The sequence below is a fragment of the Rhincodon typus genome, chromosome 19 (assembly GCF_021869965.1).
Source record: "Rhincodon typus isolate 14 chromosome 19, sRhiTyp1.1, whole genome shotgun sequence".
In the NCBI taxonomy this organism is placed as follows: Eukaryota; Metazoa; Chordata; class Chondrichthyes; order Orectolobiformes; family Rhincodontidae; genus Rhincodon; species Rhincodon typus.
Genome location: NC_063350.1, coordinates 1,000,241 through 1,019,081, shown reverse-complemented (window position 1 = coordinate 1,019,081; position 18,841 = coordinate 1,000,241). Strand labels below are relative to the sequence as shown.

At 42.0% G+C, this 18,841-nt stretch overlaps 2 protein-coding genes across 2 annotated transcripts in view; both read right to left on the bottom strand.

Moving 5' to 3' along the window:
• The window catches only part of osgn1 (oxidative stress induced growth inhibitor 1), a 194,437-nt gene that overhangs the window by 91,532 nt on the left and 84,064 nt on the right, over positions 1-18,841 (bottom strand). The window lies entirely within an intron of this gene.
• Positions 1-18,841, bottom strand: part of eif6 (eukaryotic translation initiation factor 6) — a 44,591-nt gene that overhangs the window by 3,053 nt on the left and 22,697 nt on the right. Inside the window, exons 3-4 of the mRNA XM_048608124.1 lie at positions 8,821-8,997; positions 3,940-4,121 (exon numbers count right to left, since the gene is read on the bottom strand). Of these exons, the coding sequence (XP_048464081.1) occupies positions 3,940-4,121; positions 8,821-8,997 (359 nt within the window). The remainder of the gene's footprint in view (positions 1-3,939; positions 4,122-8,820; positions 8,998-18,841) is intronic.

Genomic DNA, 18,841 nt, shown 5'->3' with positions numbered 1-18,841 from the left:
GCAGCAAGGAGACAGGTGGAGCATAATGTGGGCAAACAAGTAAAACTTTAAAAAGTATAACTTTTTTAAAAAGGTGTGAAACCTGAAAATGTTGATGTTCAGAGGGATTTGGGCATATTCATACAAGGAACACAAAGGTTTGCTTGTAGGAACAGCAAGCAATTAGGGAGACAAATTACACTTGGCCTCTTTTGATGTAGAGTGAGAAAACCAGGGTCACTGAAAATGGTGACGTTTACTCCCTACGATGTCAGGTATGAATGTTATTCCCTCTGCAGTCTCCAGTCTAACATTCCATGGAATCTGCTGCTTGTTATCACCACAACCAATGGCCATTCTCAGAGAAAGATCAGATGGTGATAGGGCCAACAGTTGTTCCCTCAATGTTTCCCTGATTGAAGATACTTCACCTGGAGTTAAAAAAATGCCTAACTGCCAAATCTGAGGACAGCCTTAGACGCTGTCCAAAGTATGGTGCTGAGTCAGCCAACACTAAACAAGTTAATGATTTTGTTACCTGTCCCTGTACTTAGTGCATGCAGCACAATTTCACAAAGCACCGAGACACTGGATAGATGACAGTCACCCAGTAGCCCCTAGACCTGCGTTAGCTCAATATCAGTCAACACAATCTTTTATTTTCTAAAGAATCTGGCCATTATAATTTTTATGCTAGTAAAGAGATGTTTAAACAGTTGTGTCTCTCCTGAACATTACTGATTTCCAGTAGCTTCTAAATGGGGTTATGAAGGCACTGGTTAAATAGACATGGCTAGACTGTACTATGCCTGAGCACAGAGGTGTGCATGTTTTGCAGTTCTTAAGAACAGTCAGACTGAAATCAAAAAATTAACTCTGTTTCTCTCTTCACAGATGCTGCTAGAGCTGCTCAGCTTCTTCAGCACTTTGTTTTCATTTCACACTTTGCAGATATTGTTCAGAGTGGAAGGTTCGCACTGCCTTCTAGCATCCATGAATGTCAGTGTAGATATGTACACAATAAAGGTATCTAGAGAGCTATCCCGTGAATAGTGAGACACAAGCTGTGGAGGAGCAGAGTTTTGGATGCCTGTGTTCACGCATCATTAAAAAGCTAGATCACAGGCACAAAAATCAATCAAAAAGTTTCATGGAATATTAGTATTTTCTTAAGATTGGATTTCAGAAGTCAGGAAGTTAGGCTTCAGTTGTAGCGCTCTAGACAGACTACATTTGGAATTAACGTCAATTCAGGGCTCTGCTTCTCAATGAAGAAATTGATCTAGGAGACAGGGGAGTGTAGGTTCACATTAACAGGGTTAATGCTTCATTGAATAAGGCAATAAAAAATTACTGCAGATGCTGAAGGTTCTTCGCAGGTCTAGCAGTATCTCTGCAGCATGAAACAGGAGGAATGTTTTAGATCAATGACCTTGCATTAGGACGGGTATCGGTGAACCTGGTGGTTCTTTACAAAGTCCTCCTTTCCCCCAGGAGAGGCAATGGCCTAGTGGTATTATCACTGGACTGTTTAATCCAGACACCCAGATAATGCTCCAGGGACCTGGGATTGAATTCAGCCATGGCAGATGGTGGAATGTGAATTGAATAAATATCTGGAATTAAGGGTCTAATGATGACCGTGAATCCATTGCCGATTGTCGGGAAAAACCCATCTGGTTCATTAATGTCTTTTAGGGAAGGAATCTGCCATCCTTACCCGGTCTACAAGTGACTCCAGACCCACAGCAATGTGGTTGATTCTTAACTGTCCTCTGGGCAATTAGGGATGGGCAATAAATGCTGCCTAGCCAGCGACACCCTCATCCTGTGAATGAATAATTTTTAAAAAATCCCAAAACCAGATGTATTCAATTTAATTTTATTATTTGCCCAATCAGGAAATGAAACTGAACACACAACCTGATCGAGTTCTTTGATGAAGTAACAGACATTCCAATGATGAATATTCAAAATGTATTTGATAGAGGTATCTCACATCAGACTTCTTAGCAAAACAAGCAGAGAGATGACACAGACAAGACAAGTGGAATGGGCCTCTAACTGTTTGGAGATTGTAATTAGGCTGATGAGCAAAACTGAAGCCTATCGGAGTAAAGAGTGTGGAAACTTGAATATGGAGCTGGCAAAGGGACAGAAAGCAGAGATTTGCAGTGAATGGTTATTTCTCAAGTATCAGAAACTGGTGTTAGCATTGCTGCTTGTTTTCATAGATTTGCCTGGACTTGGAAGTATGAGGCATCATTTCACAGTTTGTAGTTAATATACAAGTCTGAAATGCAGTAAACAGTGAGGAGGAGAGTATCAGACTCCAGGGGACACAAACAGGCTGGTGTAAGGGACAGACACAGCAGGTGGAATTAACAGAGAGAAATGCAAAGGGATTTGTTTTGTTTGCAATACAGAGACAATATAAACCAAAGGTTACAATTGTAAAGATGGAGCGGGAACAGGGACCAGGAGGTGAATGTACTCAAATGTTTGAGGACAATTGAGAAGGTTGTTAAAAATGATTACAGGATGCATCTATTTTTAAAGCGAGGTATAGAGTAAGAAAGGCAACATAATTTTAAACCTTTACAAATCCTGAAAAAAACCTAGAAATTGCTGGAAAATCTCAGTAAGTCTGGCAGCATCTGTAGACAGAAAACAGAATTTACATTTCGGATCGAGTAACCCTCCTTCATAACTAATTCTAAGGAAGGGTCACTGGACCCGAAACGTTAACTCTGATTTCTGTCTGCAGATGCTGTCAGACTGGCTGAGATTTTCATTCAATTTTTGTTTTTGTTTCAGATTTCTAGCATCCACCGTTCTTTTTTTTAAATTTACTGCTTTACAAACCCTGGTTAGGCCAGTGTTCAATTCTGGACCCTACACTTTTGGAAAGATGTCAAGGTCTTGAAGAGGCTGCAGAGAGGATTTACTGTAAAGAATACAAAAGCAAAATACTGTGAATGCTGGAAATCTAACAAGAACAAAAGGTGGAAACACTCAGCAGGTCAGGCAGCGTCTGTGGAGAGGAACAGAGTTAACGTTTCATGTCAATGACCTTGCAAAAGCATTGGATTGATACTGTCCTTTTACTCTTTGGCCTCTAACTTTATGTACAATCCTGTTACGTTACATTTTATCATAAGTCCATATTCACCACATCAAATGCATTACCATCATCAACCCGCTGTAAGCTCACCAAAAGCTCAACCAAGTTAGTTAGACAAGGTTTGCCCATATTGGCGTTAATGTTTAATAACTAAAACCAGCCGCAAACAAATGCTGGAGTTGGAAATATAGATTTTCTGATAAGCTGGACCAAGTTATGATGCAGACCTCTACAAAGCTTGACCTGACTTGGGCAGAAAGACATCAGTAAGGTTAGTATAGCATACAGCTACGCTCCCTAATGGCAGGAGTCAGAGTTGCTGCTTCTCTGTACTATGGCCCTGGACTGGAAATATGTTCAAATCCAGGTTGACAAATTCAACAAGCATAGTACTTGGGAATGAAACCTCCTCTGCTCTCCAAGTGCTAGTCGTTCACTTATATCTTCCAAGGGAACATTACTTTTTGGCCTCCATGTGACTCAAGCTCTATGTGGGATGCATCATAACCCTCAGGCCAACTCAGGATGAACATTAAATCCTGGCACACTACATCATATCACTAAGACTGCAGTGTGCACAGGCTGCTGTGTCACACTGGGACTGTCCTGCTGGAAAATCCAACAATGTGAACAAGTCTGGTGTCTCAGATTGGACACAGATGGTACGCTCATCATTAACAACAACATGGACACTATAATACTCAAACATCCACAAAAAACAAATAGAGAACATTGCTAAGTAGTGATGTCCTGGTTAAAACATGCTGTCTCTCTTTCATAACCTAATTCAAATGTTTCATTTTGCATCATTGTGTTTTTCCAAGGGCAGTACTCACCTTTCAATCAGTGAATCTCTCATACTTGTTGCAATTGCACTGGGCTGGGCTTCATTTAGTCGAAAAACACTTTCAATAACTGACAGCTCAGTGCTGGTAGTGTCAAGTCCACAGAAAGCACACCAATCATTCACCACCATCCCGCTGGCGATAACCTCACTACCACGATTCACTGTTCCAGCCTGGGGCAAAGACGAAGGGAATAGAGAGTAAGGTCAGGCCCTGCCTCCACAGTCATCACCAGCTTCATGTAGCATACCTGAGAGCTACACTGACTTGGCACGGTTACATTACTTAGCCTATCAGGCTATTTTGGTTGGCCTGACAGTGAAGCAGGTAAAAGTTGCAGCAAGTTCAATGATGATAAGCATCACCTGCCTTTTAGCAGCATTAAGCAGTCCTGAAACACTGAATGTAACAAGATCTAAACAATATGGTTTGGTCAGGTAAATGGGAAGTAATGTTCATGTCAGAAGTGCCAAGCAATGACCATCTCTAAAAAGAGAATCTATTCATCACCCTTTAACACTCAATGGCATTACCATCACTGAAGCCTCCGATTAACACACTGAGATGTGGGGGCAGATACTTCTGTATATTTAAGGCTAAGATAGATAGATTCTTGATCAGTCGGGGAATCAAGGGTTATGGGGAAAGGGGCAGGGAAGTGGACATGAGGAATGTCAGATCAGCCACGATCCTATTGAATGGTGCAGCAGGATCGAGGAGCTGAATGGCCCCCTCCTGTTCCTATTTCTTATGGTCTTATAACCCTAAACTTTTCTCAACGATGAGATAGTCACCTCAAACCCCTCCTACAACCTTCAACATTACCTTCCACCCTACTCCAAAATGGCTCCTATCAAAGTCACAAATGATATCCTGTGTGAGTTACTGTGACAAAGCTAAACTTTCACTCTCTGCCCTTCTTGACCTGTATGTGGTTTCTGACAATGTAACCACAACATCCTCTTCCGCCATGTCTTGATTACCAAAACCACAGCAATGCCTACTCTCCTGTTGCCACACTGTTACTTCTGCTGTCTTGTGGCCAGATGGGTCTATTATTGATCCCTCCTATTTGCATCTATATTCTGCCCTTGGAAATCATCCAAAAAAAAAGTTTGTTTTTATACATACACCCCCAGCTATGCCTCATCACCACCTCTCTCTGCTTGCCCACCATCTCTGTTCTCAGACTGATTCTTTGGCATCCCAGCATTGGATTAACAGCACTCCCTTCCAATTCAATACAGAGAAGCAATTGTCTTCAGTCCCTGCTCCGAACTCCATCCCCTACCGAATGACTCCATCCCTTTCTCTGACAGAGACATTAAGTCAGTCTCGCAACTGGTGTCACATTTAATCAGGAGATGAGCTCTGACCTCATATTCATGGCACTATTGACACAGAATTTCCACCCCCATCTATACCATCACCCACTGATATCCCTGTCTCAGTTCACTTACCGCTGAAACCCTCACATGTGCTTTGTTACCTCTGAAGCATCTATTCCAATAATCTCTTGCCCAATTCTCCAACCCACCGTAGCTGTCAATTCAGCCAAATGCTCTGATGCCTGTGCTTTAACCTGCAGTATATCCCATGTACCTGTCTGTGCTGGCCGACATACAATGCTCAGAGAAAAGCCTCAATAAATTATCATCCTGTCTTTCAAATCTCTCCATGATTACACGCTCCCCTTCTTTGTAATATTCTCCAGCCATGTGAGACATTTATGCTTCTCAAATACTACACTCATGTAGAGCCCCCACTTCAAAGGTTCCAGGCCCTAGATTTCCCTTTCTGCATCTCTTCATGTCTCTAACTCTCATTTCTTCTTCAATTCAAACCTAAAATTGATCTCTTTGACCACGATTTTGCTCGCCTGACCCAATACCTCCTTGTGGCTTGCCGCTATCTGTTGTCTTATAAATCTCCTGTGAAGTGGTTGGTCACATAAACACATTATCCTAGGGGGTAACACAATCAACTAAAGCAAAGTGGGGGAGACGGTGGACACACACATGCACAGTCCCCACATTGAGATTTCTCCTTGTCCCCAGACCTGGGGATTGAGAGACTTAATGAATGGTTGCAGCCTGATCTCAGGGTCCATGTTGAAGAAAGCTGACAGCTCCTTCAGTATAAACCCTGGACCGTCATTCACATCCCCGAAACACAGTGCAATGAGCAGATTATTCCATCACTGCTCTAAACAGAAAGGCTGCTCTACTCAGTTACCATGGCAACAAGTTGAACGGATACAATTAATTAATGTTAGCACAGAGCCAGAGATTCTAACAAGGTCACTAGCTTCACCAGCAGCTGACAAAACAAGAGAAATTCTTCAGGATTGCAGCTTTAAATGCTGATTTGGCAGTGGGTTCAGTGGGACAGGGGATTAGGTTACAGATCAGGTCAACACAGGGACACTGGCTAACAGTGCAGTGTGTAACCTATCTGTAACGTGTGGGAAGTCATGGACCCCACCAGCACCCAGGATGACAACATGTGCCGGAAGTGCTCCCAACTGCACAAACATGAGCTGTGCGTTTTGGAGCTCGAGGGGCAGCTGAAGATACAGTGGCACATACACGAGGCTGGGAGTTACGTGGATAACATAGTAACAGGTGGGTATACCGCAGCTTAAAGGGCTGGAGGGAAGAAGGGAATAGGTGACCAGCAGGCAGGGAGGGAGGGAGGGCAGGAATCCCCTGGGGTCCCATTCTGGAAGCTGATGACGGCACTGATTCCTCAAGGGAGTGCAGACAGAGCCAAGCTTCTGGTACCACAAGCAGCTGGACTGCACAGGAGGGGAGGAAGAAGAAAGCAGGAGTGACAGTGAGGGCGATTCAGGAGTTAGGAGAACAGATTGATGTTTCTGCAGCTACAGACATCACACCTCAATAATGCGGTGCCTCCCTGGTGCCAGGGACAGATGTCACTGAGCAGCGTCAGGACCTCCTGAAAGAGGAGGGTGCTAAGACAGAGGCTGTGATACACATTGGTACCAACAATATAGGCAGAATGAGCAATGAGCTGTTACATCAAGAATTGAGAGAGCTAGGCAGTGGACTAAAGAGCAGGATCTGAAAGGTTGTAATCTCTGGATTACCTCCAGTGTCATGGGCCAGCAAATACAGAAATAATTCAGCAGATAAACACGTGGCTCAAGAGCTGGTACAGGAGGGAGGGTTTTAGATTCCTGGATGATTGGGACCATTTCTGGGGAAGGTCAGTCTCCCTGTAGAAACAGGATGGTCTGCACCTGAATCAGAATGGGACCAACATCCTCATAGGTGGCGGGGGTGGGGGGTGGGAGTGGGGTGTTGTTGCTGTTGCTATTTGGAGGCGGTTAAAGTAGCTCAGTAAGTGGAGGGGACACAGTGCTAGGAAAATAGGGACACAGCAGACGTGAGTAAAGGAACCAAGGCAGAGGGTGTTCAGCCATATTGGGTTTCCAGAGAGTAAGGTGAGGCTGGATGGACTCTAATGTGAGGAGTATTAGAGATAAAACTGAGGAGTTAAAGGTGTGGATTAACACTTGGAATCGAGGTGTTGTTGCCATCACAGAGACGTGTTTGAGGGAGGGTGAGGACTGGAAACTTAACATTCCAGGGTATAGGATCATTGGCGAGGGTGTAAAAGAGGTGGTGGTGTCACAGTATTAATTGAGGAATCAGTTACTGCAGTAAGGAGGGAAGATATCTTGGGAAGGTTGTCAAGTGAGGCTTTGTGGGCAGAAGTTAGGATTAAAAATGTTGCATTTACACTGTTAGGAGTGCATTCTAAGAAAACATTGATGGGTAAGATTGGGGAGAATCAGAGATATCATATAAGTATGTCAAGGAGAAGAGGACAACCAGGGAAGCGTATCTCCTATTAAGACCAAGGCAGTAATCCGTGGGTGGAGCTGGAGGATATTGGTAGGGTGTTAAATGAGTATTCACATCCGTCTTCACTTTGGAGGAGGAGGACCCTCCCTCTCCCCCGCACACACTGACCCTCCCTCTCTCTCCACCGCACGCGCACACACACACTCTCGCACAGACATTAATCTTTGGGGTGAATTTATATTTGCAGATACATTGTATTATGTTCAAAAAGCACATAATTTATAGACCCTCAGTCATGTGGCATTTCATAAACTCCTACTTTAGAAATAAAACCAGTCTGACTCCAAATCAAAACAGAAAAAGATTCTAAACAAGGCCTGACAACCATAATGCATTATCTGACCTGAAATGTCACCTCTTTTTCACACTGATAAAACCTTTTGTTCCCTCAGGACAGTGACTTGAAAGGAATTTGGGGATTTACATATACAGACTAATCAATTAAAACCTTCTAACTGATTAAAGATTTAACAGCATCTTAGTTTTGTTTAATACATCTTCATCTGTGGTGTGACCCTTTGATCTTTTACCTATAAATTCTGTGTCTGATGCCACCTCTCTCACTTACACTTGAGAAGGAGTGAAGCTCCAAAAGCTTGTGTTTTCAAATAAACCTGTTGGACTATAACCTGGTGTTGTGTGATTTCTGACCTTGTCCACCCCAGTCTAACCCCGGCACCTCCATCTCATGGTTATATCAAAGTAGTGGAATGCAATCACAATCTCACCATCAAGCTCACTCAGTTCATCCTGGCCCATTCCTTTCTCCATATTGGTAAAGGTCCAAATGACAGGAAATCAATCAAACCAGTCATTGGGCCAGCGATGAGAACAAAATCTGCGTATGATCAAGTCTACAAAGTGAGGCCAGGATAACTTTCACAGCTTCAGTCAAACACCCATCAAGCTGTTGGTCATCATCTTCAGAATAAGAAAAACAGAAATGTCACATGGGCAGAGGAATATAAAAAGAACATCATACCACCAATGGAACTTGAAGCAGCGATGAAAGTTCATCTTGGTCTTCAATGGATGTCTTTGGATGTACTAAGCCTCCCTGGTTACTGAAAGCACAGTAACTGCCCACTAGAACCTGCTCGGCAACAGTCTGTCGGAAAACCTCCACCTTCAACACATCAGCCAAGATCTCCTCTGTATCCTGTACAGCAAGGAAGGAAACAAAGATGTTTAGAATTTGCAGAAACAGAAAGTGAAGAGGTAGCTTGGTTCAGTTACTCTGCATCATTGGCCAATAACCAGTAATATTAACGACAATCTTTGAGTTCCCCTCCTCCATACATGTTAAAGACACATCCTCTAGCACATCTGACAGTGTGTACAACATCAATGGAGTTTTTCATTTGAGTCTAAATTATCATTTAACTACTGCTTAAAAATGGGTTCAGCAACACCATTCAGATGCAGATATTACTTGTAGCCCAGGGTTTGGTGATGACACCAAAACTGGTGGTATATTCAACAGTGAAGGTTTTATAAGATTACAAAGGGATCTTGATCAATTGGGATAGTGGGCTGAGGATTAACTATACAAGTGGTGCCCTTGTTTGTTTTACCAAAATGCAATATCTTGTATTTATCTAAATTATTGAGGGTGGGAAGGTGGATTCAGTTGCATGGAAAATTATGGAAAAAGGTAAAGGCGGGAATTGCTTAGCAGAGGTTATTAAAGTTTCCAGAACAAGCAATAGGACAGAAAGTACAGGAAGCGTTAGCAATCTTAAACTTCAGGCACAGCAGATAAGGGGACAACTATGACAGGGGCGGTGTGGGCGGTGTGGGCGGTGCGGGGGGGGGGGGGGGTGGGGGAGAGGGGCGGGGCGGGGCAGTCAACACAGGACTGAGGGTGTTGTACTTAAATGCATGCAGTATACAAAACAAAGTAATTGAAATTGGCAGGTACAATGTGTGGGTATCACAGAGGCGTGGCTGCAAGGGGATCACAGCTAGGAGTTAAATGAGAATAAGGAGCTAGTAATATAAAAGAACACTGCAAGAGTCTTTTTTAAGATATGTAAAAGTTGAGAGAGAGGCAAGAATGGATATCAGACCACTGGAAAATAAGGCTGGAGAAGTGGGAATAGGGAAAAGAGAAATGGTGGAGGAACTGAATACGTACCTTGCATCAAATTTCACAGTGGAAGCAAATCAGGAATCACTGGGTAGTAGGAACTGCACATGAATCAGGGATAGGCTCCATCCCCGCCTCTTTGACCTGTTTGTTTTGTCTCCACCTATCCTCTCCTCTATCCATCTTCTATCCACCTCCCACTCTCTCCCTATTTATTTCAGAACCCCCTTCCCCTACCCCATTTCTGATGAAGGGTCTAGGCCCGAAACGTCAGCCTTTCTTCTCCTATGATGCTGCTTGGCCTGCTGTGTTTATCCAGCTCTGCACCTTGTTGTCCAGGAATCACTGGAGTTAGGGAGGATGCCAGGGGACTGGAAAATGGCTAATGTCACACCACTGGTTAAGAAGGGAGGGAGGGAGAAGACAGGAAATTATTCACTGGTAAGATTTTAGAGTCCGCTATTAAGAATGAGATTGTGGAGCAGTTGAAAGTGCATGATAAAATAGGGCTAAATCAGCACAGCTTTATCAAGGGGAGGTCATGTCTGACAAATCTGTTAGAATTCTTTGAGATGATAATGAGCAAGTTAGAAAAAGGAGAGCTGGTGGACACGATCTATTTGGATTTTCAGAAGGCCTTTGACAAGGTGCCACACAGAGGAGGCAGCTAAGTAAGATAAGAGCCCATGGTGTTGGGGGAAGGTACTGGCATGGATAGAGGATTGATAGAATGGCAGAAGGCAGAGAGTAGGGATAAAAGATTAATTCAGGATGGCAGCTGGTGACTAGTGGAGGTTTGCAGGGGTCAGTGTTGGGACAACTATTCATGTTAAGAACGTAGAACAGTACAGCACAGTACAGGCCCTTCGGCCCACAATGTTGTGCCGACCTATTATCCTCCTCTAAGATCAATCTACCCTGCATACCCTACATTTTACAATCATCCATGTGCCTATCCAAGAGTTGCTTAAATATCCCTAATGTATCTGACTCTACTACCACCGCAAGCAGCGCATTCCACACGCCCACCACTCTCTGTGTAAAAAACCTACCTTTGACATCTCCCCTATACCTTCCTCCAATCACCTTAAAATTATACCCCCTTGTAATAGTCATTTCCGCCCTGGGAAAAAGTCTCTGGCTATCCACTCTATCTATGCCTCTCATCATCTTGTACACCTCTATCAAGTCACCTCTCATCCTTCTTTGTTCTAATGAGAAAAGCCCTAGCTCCCTCAACCTTTCGTCATAAGACCTACCCTCCAGTCCAGGCAGCATCCTGGTAAAGAGTCTTAATTCTAGATATTTATTGTATTCAAATTCCACTATCTGCCATCGGATCCCATCTCCGCCATCGGATTCGAACCAGTGTCCCCAGAATGTTATCTGGGTCTCTTGATTAACAGGCCAGCGATAAAACCACTATTCCATCGCGTCCCCAGTGCCACAGACTTAGCCAGTATACATTAACAATTTGGACAAAGGAACCGAGGGTATTATTGCTAAGTTTGCAGATGACACAAAGATAGTTGGAGGGACAGGTAGTGTTTAGGAAGCAAAGAGACTGCAGAAGGACTTGGACAGTCTCGGAGAGTGGGCACAGAAGTGGCAGAATACAATGTGGGAAAGCTTGAAGTTATGTACTTTGGTACGAAGAATAGAAATGTAGACTAATTTCTAAACAGGGAAAGACTTTAGAAATCTGAAACACAAAGGGACTTGGGAGACCTAGTTCAGGATTCTGTAAGGTTAACATGCAGGTTCAGTTGATAGTTAGGAAGGCAAATTCAATGTTAGCATTCATCTGAAGAACCAGAGATGTACTGCTGTGCAAGGCTCTGGTCAGACTATATTTGGAATACTGACAGCAGGTTTGGGTGCTGTAACTAAGCAAGTACGTGCTGGAGGAAGTTTACAAGAATGACCCCCGGGATGAACAGCTTTCATATGAGGAAAGACTGAGGATTCTGGGTCTGTACTCGATGGAGTTTAGAAAGATGAGGGGGATCTGACTGAAACTTAGAATACCGGGAGGCCTGGATACAGTGGACATGGGGAAGAGGTTACCACTGGTGGGAAAGATTAGGGCCCAAGGGCACAGCCTCAGAGTAAAGAGGCCACCATTCAGAACTGAGATGAGGAGGAATTTACAGGGAGGTGATGGCCTAGTGGTATTATCACTGGACTATTAATCCAGAGACCCAGATAGTGTTCTGGGGACCCGGGTTCAAATCCCACCATGGCAGATGGTGGAATTTGAATTCAATAAAATATTCGGAATTAAGAATCCAATTGTTGAAAAAAACCCACCTGGTTCACTAATGTCCTTTAGGGAAGGAAACTGCCATCCTTACCTGGTCTGGTCTACATGTGACTCCAGACTCTCAGCAACGTGGTTGATTCTTAACTGCCCTGTGGGCAATTAGAGATGGGCAATAAATGCTGCCTAGCCAGCGATGCCCTCATCCCATGAATGAATAAAGGAAAAAAAAATTCTTCAGCCAGAGGGTGGAATGCATTGCCGCAGAGGGCTGTGGTGGGCAAGTCATTGAGTAATTTTAAGACAGAGACAGATTAGTCTTGATTAGTAAAGGGATCGAGAGTAACAGGGAGAAGGCAGGAGAATGAGGCTGAGAAACACATTAGCCATGATCGGATGGCAGAGCAGACCTGATGTGCTGAATAGCTTAATCCTACTATGTCTTATAATTTTAAGGTGAAAGGCAGGAAGTTTAGACGGGATTTGAGGAAACATTTATTTTCACCCAGAGGGTAGACAGAATCTGGAATACACTGCCTGGGCAAGTACTTTAGATGGGAAACAATGCAACTTTTAAAAAGTACACAGATGATCACTTGCAATGTCATTACATTCAAGGTTCTGGGCCAAGTGCTGGAAAGTGGGATGAGTATAGATAGGTCAGTGCAGATTCAGTGGGCTGAAGGGCATGGGCTCTATGAATACATTGGTAATAGACACATTTCGATACAGAAAGACACCAGAGGGCGCCTGGTACTAATGAAATCAAAAGCAAAAGTAGGAATCAAGCTTTTGGGAACAGAAAAAAAATAAGCCTGCACTGCTTTCATCTAAACTCCTGGAAATCACACCACTACTTGCCTGAAGCATAAAACATTAATTTTTAACAAGTGCAGTGCTTTGACTACTCGAGAGAATGAACAAGAGAGTTATTATGGGCTGCAATCTCAGCAAGCAATTGAGATTACGCCATAAACTGTGATACAAAAGTCTGTGCCAATTTTAAAACAACAGCTCAACCAGGAATCTGTCATTTCTAGATATCTGTTCTGCTTTATTGCTGTTAAGAAAACTGTGGTATAGCTCCAAGTTGCAGACCACACTCCTGCAAGATTGGGGACAGGGCTAGGGTGTTGTCAAGGGGAGCAGGGGAGTGCCATTGAGAGAAGTATATCTTTTCACATTGGACAACGGAAGAACAAATTTATTAAACTGTGATCTCCCAGCACTGCTGCAAATGAAACAATTATATTTTCTTGTAACGTATGTTTTTAGAAACAAGATAATCTTGTAGATTCTTGGTTACAAGAAGCTCTTTGAACACCCTTTGTTCCACAAGAAATTCAAACATTTTATGTAATATGTGATTTGAAGTTTCTCTCAAAAAACATTGAAGGTTAGGTTGGCATTGCTGCAAATAATTATAACACTGGCTTGTTGCTACTGACATCTATCAATAATCATCTAAATCTTGCTACACTGTCCTTTATTACAGAGGGATTTGAGCATAGGAGTAAATATGTCATTTTGCGAATACATAGAGCCTTAGTGAGATCACACTTGGGAGCATGGTATGCAGTTTTAGTCTCCTTACCCAAGGAAAGATGTTTGCTAGTGAGAGTGCATCAAAGGTTCACTAAAGTAATTCCTGGGATGGTGGGACTGCAATCTGAGGTAACATTAAATAGACTAAGCCTTTAGTCCCTGGAGTTTAGAAAATATGATCTCATTCAAATTCCTTGGAATTCCCTGCCCTAGAGTACTATGAAGACTCAGTCTTGAATGTATTCCAGACAGACAGCAATAGACTTCTACACATTAAAAATAAAAGGATATGGGAATAGTGAAGGAAAATGGTGAAGCAGAAAGTCAGATGTGATCCCACTGAATGGTGAAGTAGGCTTGAAGGGCTGAGAGACCAACTCCTGCTCCCATTTCTTTAGTGGGCATGAGTCACTTCAGTATCTGAAGAGTGACGAATGGTGCTGTGTATTGTCCAGTGAACAACATCCCACTCTTGACTTCATAATGAGGGAAGGTGAAGAAGTAGCTGAAGATGGTTTGGCCTAGGACATTACCCTGAGCAACAAGGGGTTTTGTGGTGCAGTCATAGTATCTCTTGAGCCGGGGGCCAAAGTTCAAGTCCCACCTATTCCAGAGGTGTGTCATAACATTCTTGAACGGGTTGATTCTTGAACCAATACTAGGCTCTAGTGACATAGTGGTAATGTTGACCTATCTGGGCCAGAAGACCTGGATTAAAGTCCCAGCTGCTCCAGAGGTGTGTCATAACATTTCTAAACAGGTTGATTAGAAATGTCCTGAATCTCAGATGATTGGCCTCCAACAACTAACACATTGGTGCAGTGTATAACTCCAATTAGTGGAGCATTTTCCCTCATTCCAATCCACTCTGGTTTTACTCAGGTTCTTTGGTGTCACAGTCTTTGAAATGTGGTCAAGGGCAGTCACTGTAAGCTCTCCTCAAATTCAATTCAGCTTTTCTGTCCATGTTTGAACCAAGGCTGTAATGAGAAAAGGGGCTGAGGATTTCATTCGATGGTACTTTAAAGTTGACACTACAGTGAATCCACGTCAGTAATATATTACACTAGAGGGGAATCACCAGTTAAAGTTCTAGCAAAATCCTTGGAAAAATTCACATTACTGCTACCACTTGCCATCTCTATTTGATTTCTGTTATGTTTCAAAGCTACAGCTTTAATTCAAATGCACATTTTAGTAGCAATATTGAACTCTGTCAACTCTAATTCCACTAAGTGGAATTAACATACTAAGTCCAATTACAGCAGCACATGTCTCCATCATATATTGTTTGATTCCCAACTGACCTTTCACAATGTCTCATGGGGGAGATGGTGACATACAGAGCACTGAGACAGTAACTGACAGCACCAAGGTTAAGGCTCTCGAACATGGGTTCAAATCCCACCACGGCAGCTGGTGGATTTGAATTTTAAGTTATAAATTTAATTTTAATATCCAATTAATTAATTGGAAATGGAAAACTGAACAGTCATGGAGACAACAACATCTATCATTAAATATGGTGAAAACTCAGCTGATTCACTAATGTCCTTTAGGGATAGGAATTTGTCGTCTAACTTGGCCTAGTACGACTCTGAACGTCATGTAGTTTGACTCGTATTAGGCCTCTGAAATGAATCAGCTAGCTACTCCATTCAAAGACAACTAGGGATGGGCAACAATTGCTAGCCTTTCCGATGATGCCTGCATCCCTTGAAGGAATCAAGAAAAAAAACAATAAAACTAAAATCAGAGAAAATGCAGAACAAATTAGACCAGACTGAAGTAGAAACAGTAGAGGCGCTAACTGTCCAGGTTAGCAAGCCGTCACATTGAGCAAACCATCCATCGTGCTCTGTGGTACTACCACCATGTAAATGGGGCCAAGTCTAGCAACTCAAGGCTGGGCATCCATGAGTCAGTGTGGACCATCAACGACAACAGAATTGTACTCCAGCTCAATCTGCAATCTGATGGCCTGACATATCCCCCACTCAACCATGACCATCAAACCAGGAGCAGCACCAGGCATATCTGAAAATGAGGTGTTAAACCTGGTGAAGCCACCAAACAGGACTATTTGCATGCCAAACAGCACAAACAGCAAATGACAGGCAGAGTTAAGCGATCCCACAACCAATGGATCAAATCTAAGCTCTGCCACATCCGGTCATGGTTGGTGTGGACAATTAAACAATTCGGTGGAGGAGGCCCCACAAATATCCTCATCCTCAGTGATGTGAGGGCCCAACATATCAGTGCAAAAGAGAAGGCTGAAGCTTCTACAGCAATCTTCAGTCAGAATTGCCAAGTGAATGATCTATCTTGGTTTCCTCCAGTGGTTTCCAGATACCAGTCTTCAGTTAAATGTTATCAGTCGTAGGCAGGAATATGGATTTGAGTTTACAATCAGATTAACCAATATCTTATTCAACAGCTGAGTAGGCTTGAGGGGTCAAATGGCTAACTGCTGCTCCTTGCTCACATACTTGTACGATTGATGCTAAGGTGATAATTAGCTGAATCTGGTATTGCCTCAGTACTGAACAACTATGCAGCTCGTATGAAACATAGAATCAATCAAGTATTGCAACGGTTGCTTTGATGTCTTATTCCTACATGAGACTGCTATTATCTTTATTGATCGGCAACATAAACTTACCCAGTCAAACCTATTGTCAGCTTAAAAGCTCAAATGAGAAATTTCAGATCATTAAAGGGACTTTGTTATTGTTTTTAAATCAGCAACAGACTTGGTCCTGTGATGAGCTGTCTTTTCCTCCACGAGTTTTCAAATCAGCAAAATGTTCTCAGGATAGAATCTATCTAAAGGTATATTGTGGCAGAAACAGTTTCTTTTGAGTTTACCAATATCAGCACTTAGAATTCTAAGATATGGTAACCTAGATGTGAACTCATGAGGATTTAAGTACAAGACGAGTTATATACTTACAAATATTTATTATTAAGAATCTAATCTAAATTAGATTTTAATATTGTAGAATTTCAAAGAGTTATAACATGAATATTCTATTTTAGATTTAAATACAATTTTTGAATCCATCTTAAAAAAAACTTCTAGATTAGCAAATAAGTAAGCTTTAAATAAAACTGAATTTACAATCCGATTTCTTTAGATTCTCTGTCTCAACCTTTAAAGGGAGTTTTAGTGGCAAATATTACCCTGTAATGCTTTAAGTTGACTGCCTGCCTTTGTTCATTGTATGCCCACATAAGTCAGTCTCATCACTTTCCTTACTATGTTTCTCTAACGACTTCTTACTGTTCAAATAGTTCTCCCATCTGTCACAGTTGTTTGGCTACCTTCCAAGGTTGCGCAAAGTCTCGCACTTTTCTATATTGGTTTTCCTACTGATTTCTTGTCACTTATTCAAATACTGAATACAGTGCATTTTATTTAAAGTAATTGCTATTAAGTCAATTACTTTTGTCATTAATTTGGTTAACTCCTTGATAATACCAACTATGCATGACAAATATAAATAACTTCTTTGACTGTAAAATGCTTTAGGAAATCCTTTGCTTCTTTCCCTATATTGTATTTATGTACAAATGATTAACAGCAAGAGGCCACTTAGCCCATTGAGCCTGCTCCACCATTCAAGAACATCATGGTTGATCAGATTACTCCCTTTCCACCTACCCCTGATAATCTTGAGGGAGTCCACAGCTCCAAAAAGTGGCTTGGTATCAATTGCGTGGTGACTGTAATTTTCTTTTAACTTTCCCTCCCTTTGAATTTCTAATGTACAGCTCTTTCCAGTGAAGACTAATGCAAAATACCTATTCAATTAATCTGTCATCTCCTCCTTGTACATTAATTCCACAGACTCCTTTTTTAAAAAATAGGACCAATGCTCACTTCACTTTTTAAAAACGATCTGTAGAAACTCTTACAATCTTTTTATACTTCCAGCTATGACCACTTGTACTCTAATTTTCTCTCCTTATTAATCTTTTAGTTATTTTGTTGTTTTATACATTCTGAACAATCTTCTGACTTGCCATATAATGTTCTGCAATTTTATGTTTTTTTTCTTTGAGTCCGATACTAACTTTTTAATTTAACCAAGAATGGGATGCCTCTCCCTTGGAACCTATCTTCTGCTTTGGAACATATTCTGTACTTCTCTTCCTAACTGCACTGAGTTGCTACACCACAAGCTCATTCATGTTTCAAGGAAGCAGCTTACTTCAAGGGTCAATAGGGATGGACAATAAATGCTTACTCGGCAAGTCCATATTGCATGGGGGGATAGAAAAATTAAGCCTGTCACTGCATCTGTACTGACCTTTCCCTGAACCCAATTTGCCCACCACTTTAGGTAGCTCCATTCCTAAAACTGCCCTTGTTTGACTCTGACCCAACAAATGTAAAATTCGATGATAATGAGATTTTGTTTCCCTGTAACTTTTTGGTGAGCCATTTTATTTAAAATTGTTAAATTTTAATGACTACGGAATTCATAATTTCTTTGTTAACAAACCATCAGGCATCATGGATAACCAAGGGAAAGGAATCAGTAGACATTTATCAGCAATGATTCATAAAGGTGTCTCAAGATTGATAATGGACATGTCACCTTCACCTTCGATCTCAACACATTTGTCAAATTAGATCAGGTTCCACAGCCAAAACTGTGCAATGAATCATTTGTGGCCTAAGTGTATCAAACACTCTGAAAGGAGTACTGCAATCAAAGGATTAACACTGATCTTGTGCCCAATTCTGTTCAGAATGCAGTCTCTCTTGGCATTAATACAGAACACAACCAGTTTCTGCAGGCTTACAGAACAAGAGACATTTCGGAAATAAGCTTAATGAAATTATAATATTTACATTTGCCTTCTCATTATCATTGATTAAACAGCAAATTATATCTCAGCATATGGACTCAGATTATCATCCATACTTTCTGGGGAGGGAATCCAAGTTGTGGGGAGGAGAAAGCAAGCAATATGAATATTTATATCGAGCTCTATGTCAGCTTTCAAACATTTTAAAGGTCTTCACATCCCTTGGAACAGAACATGTAAAAAGACAGCAGCCATTTTGTGCTTAGCAACACCTCAGAAATAGAACAG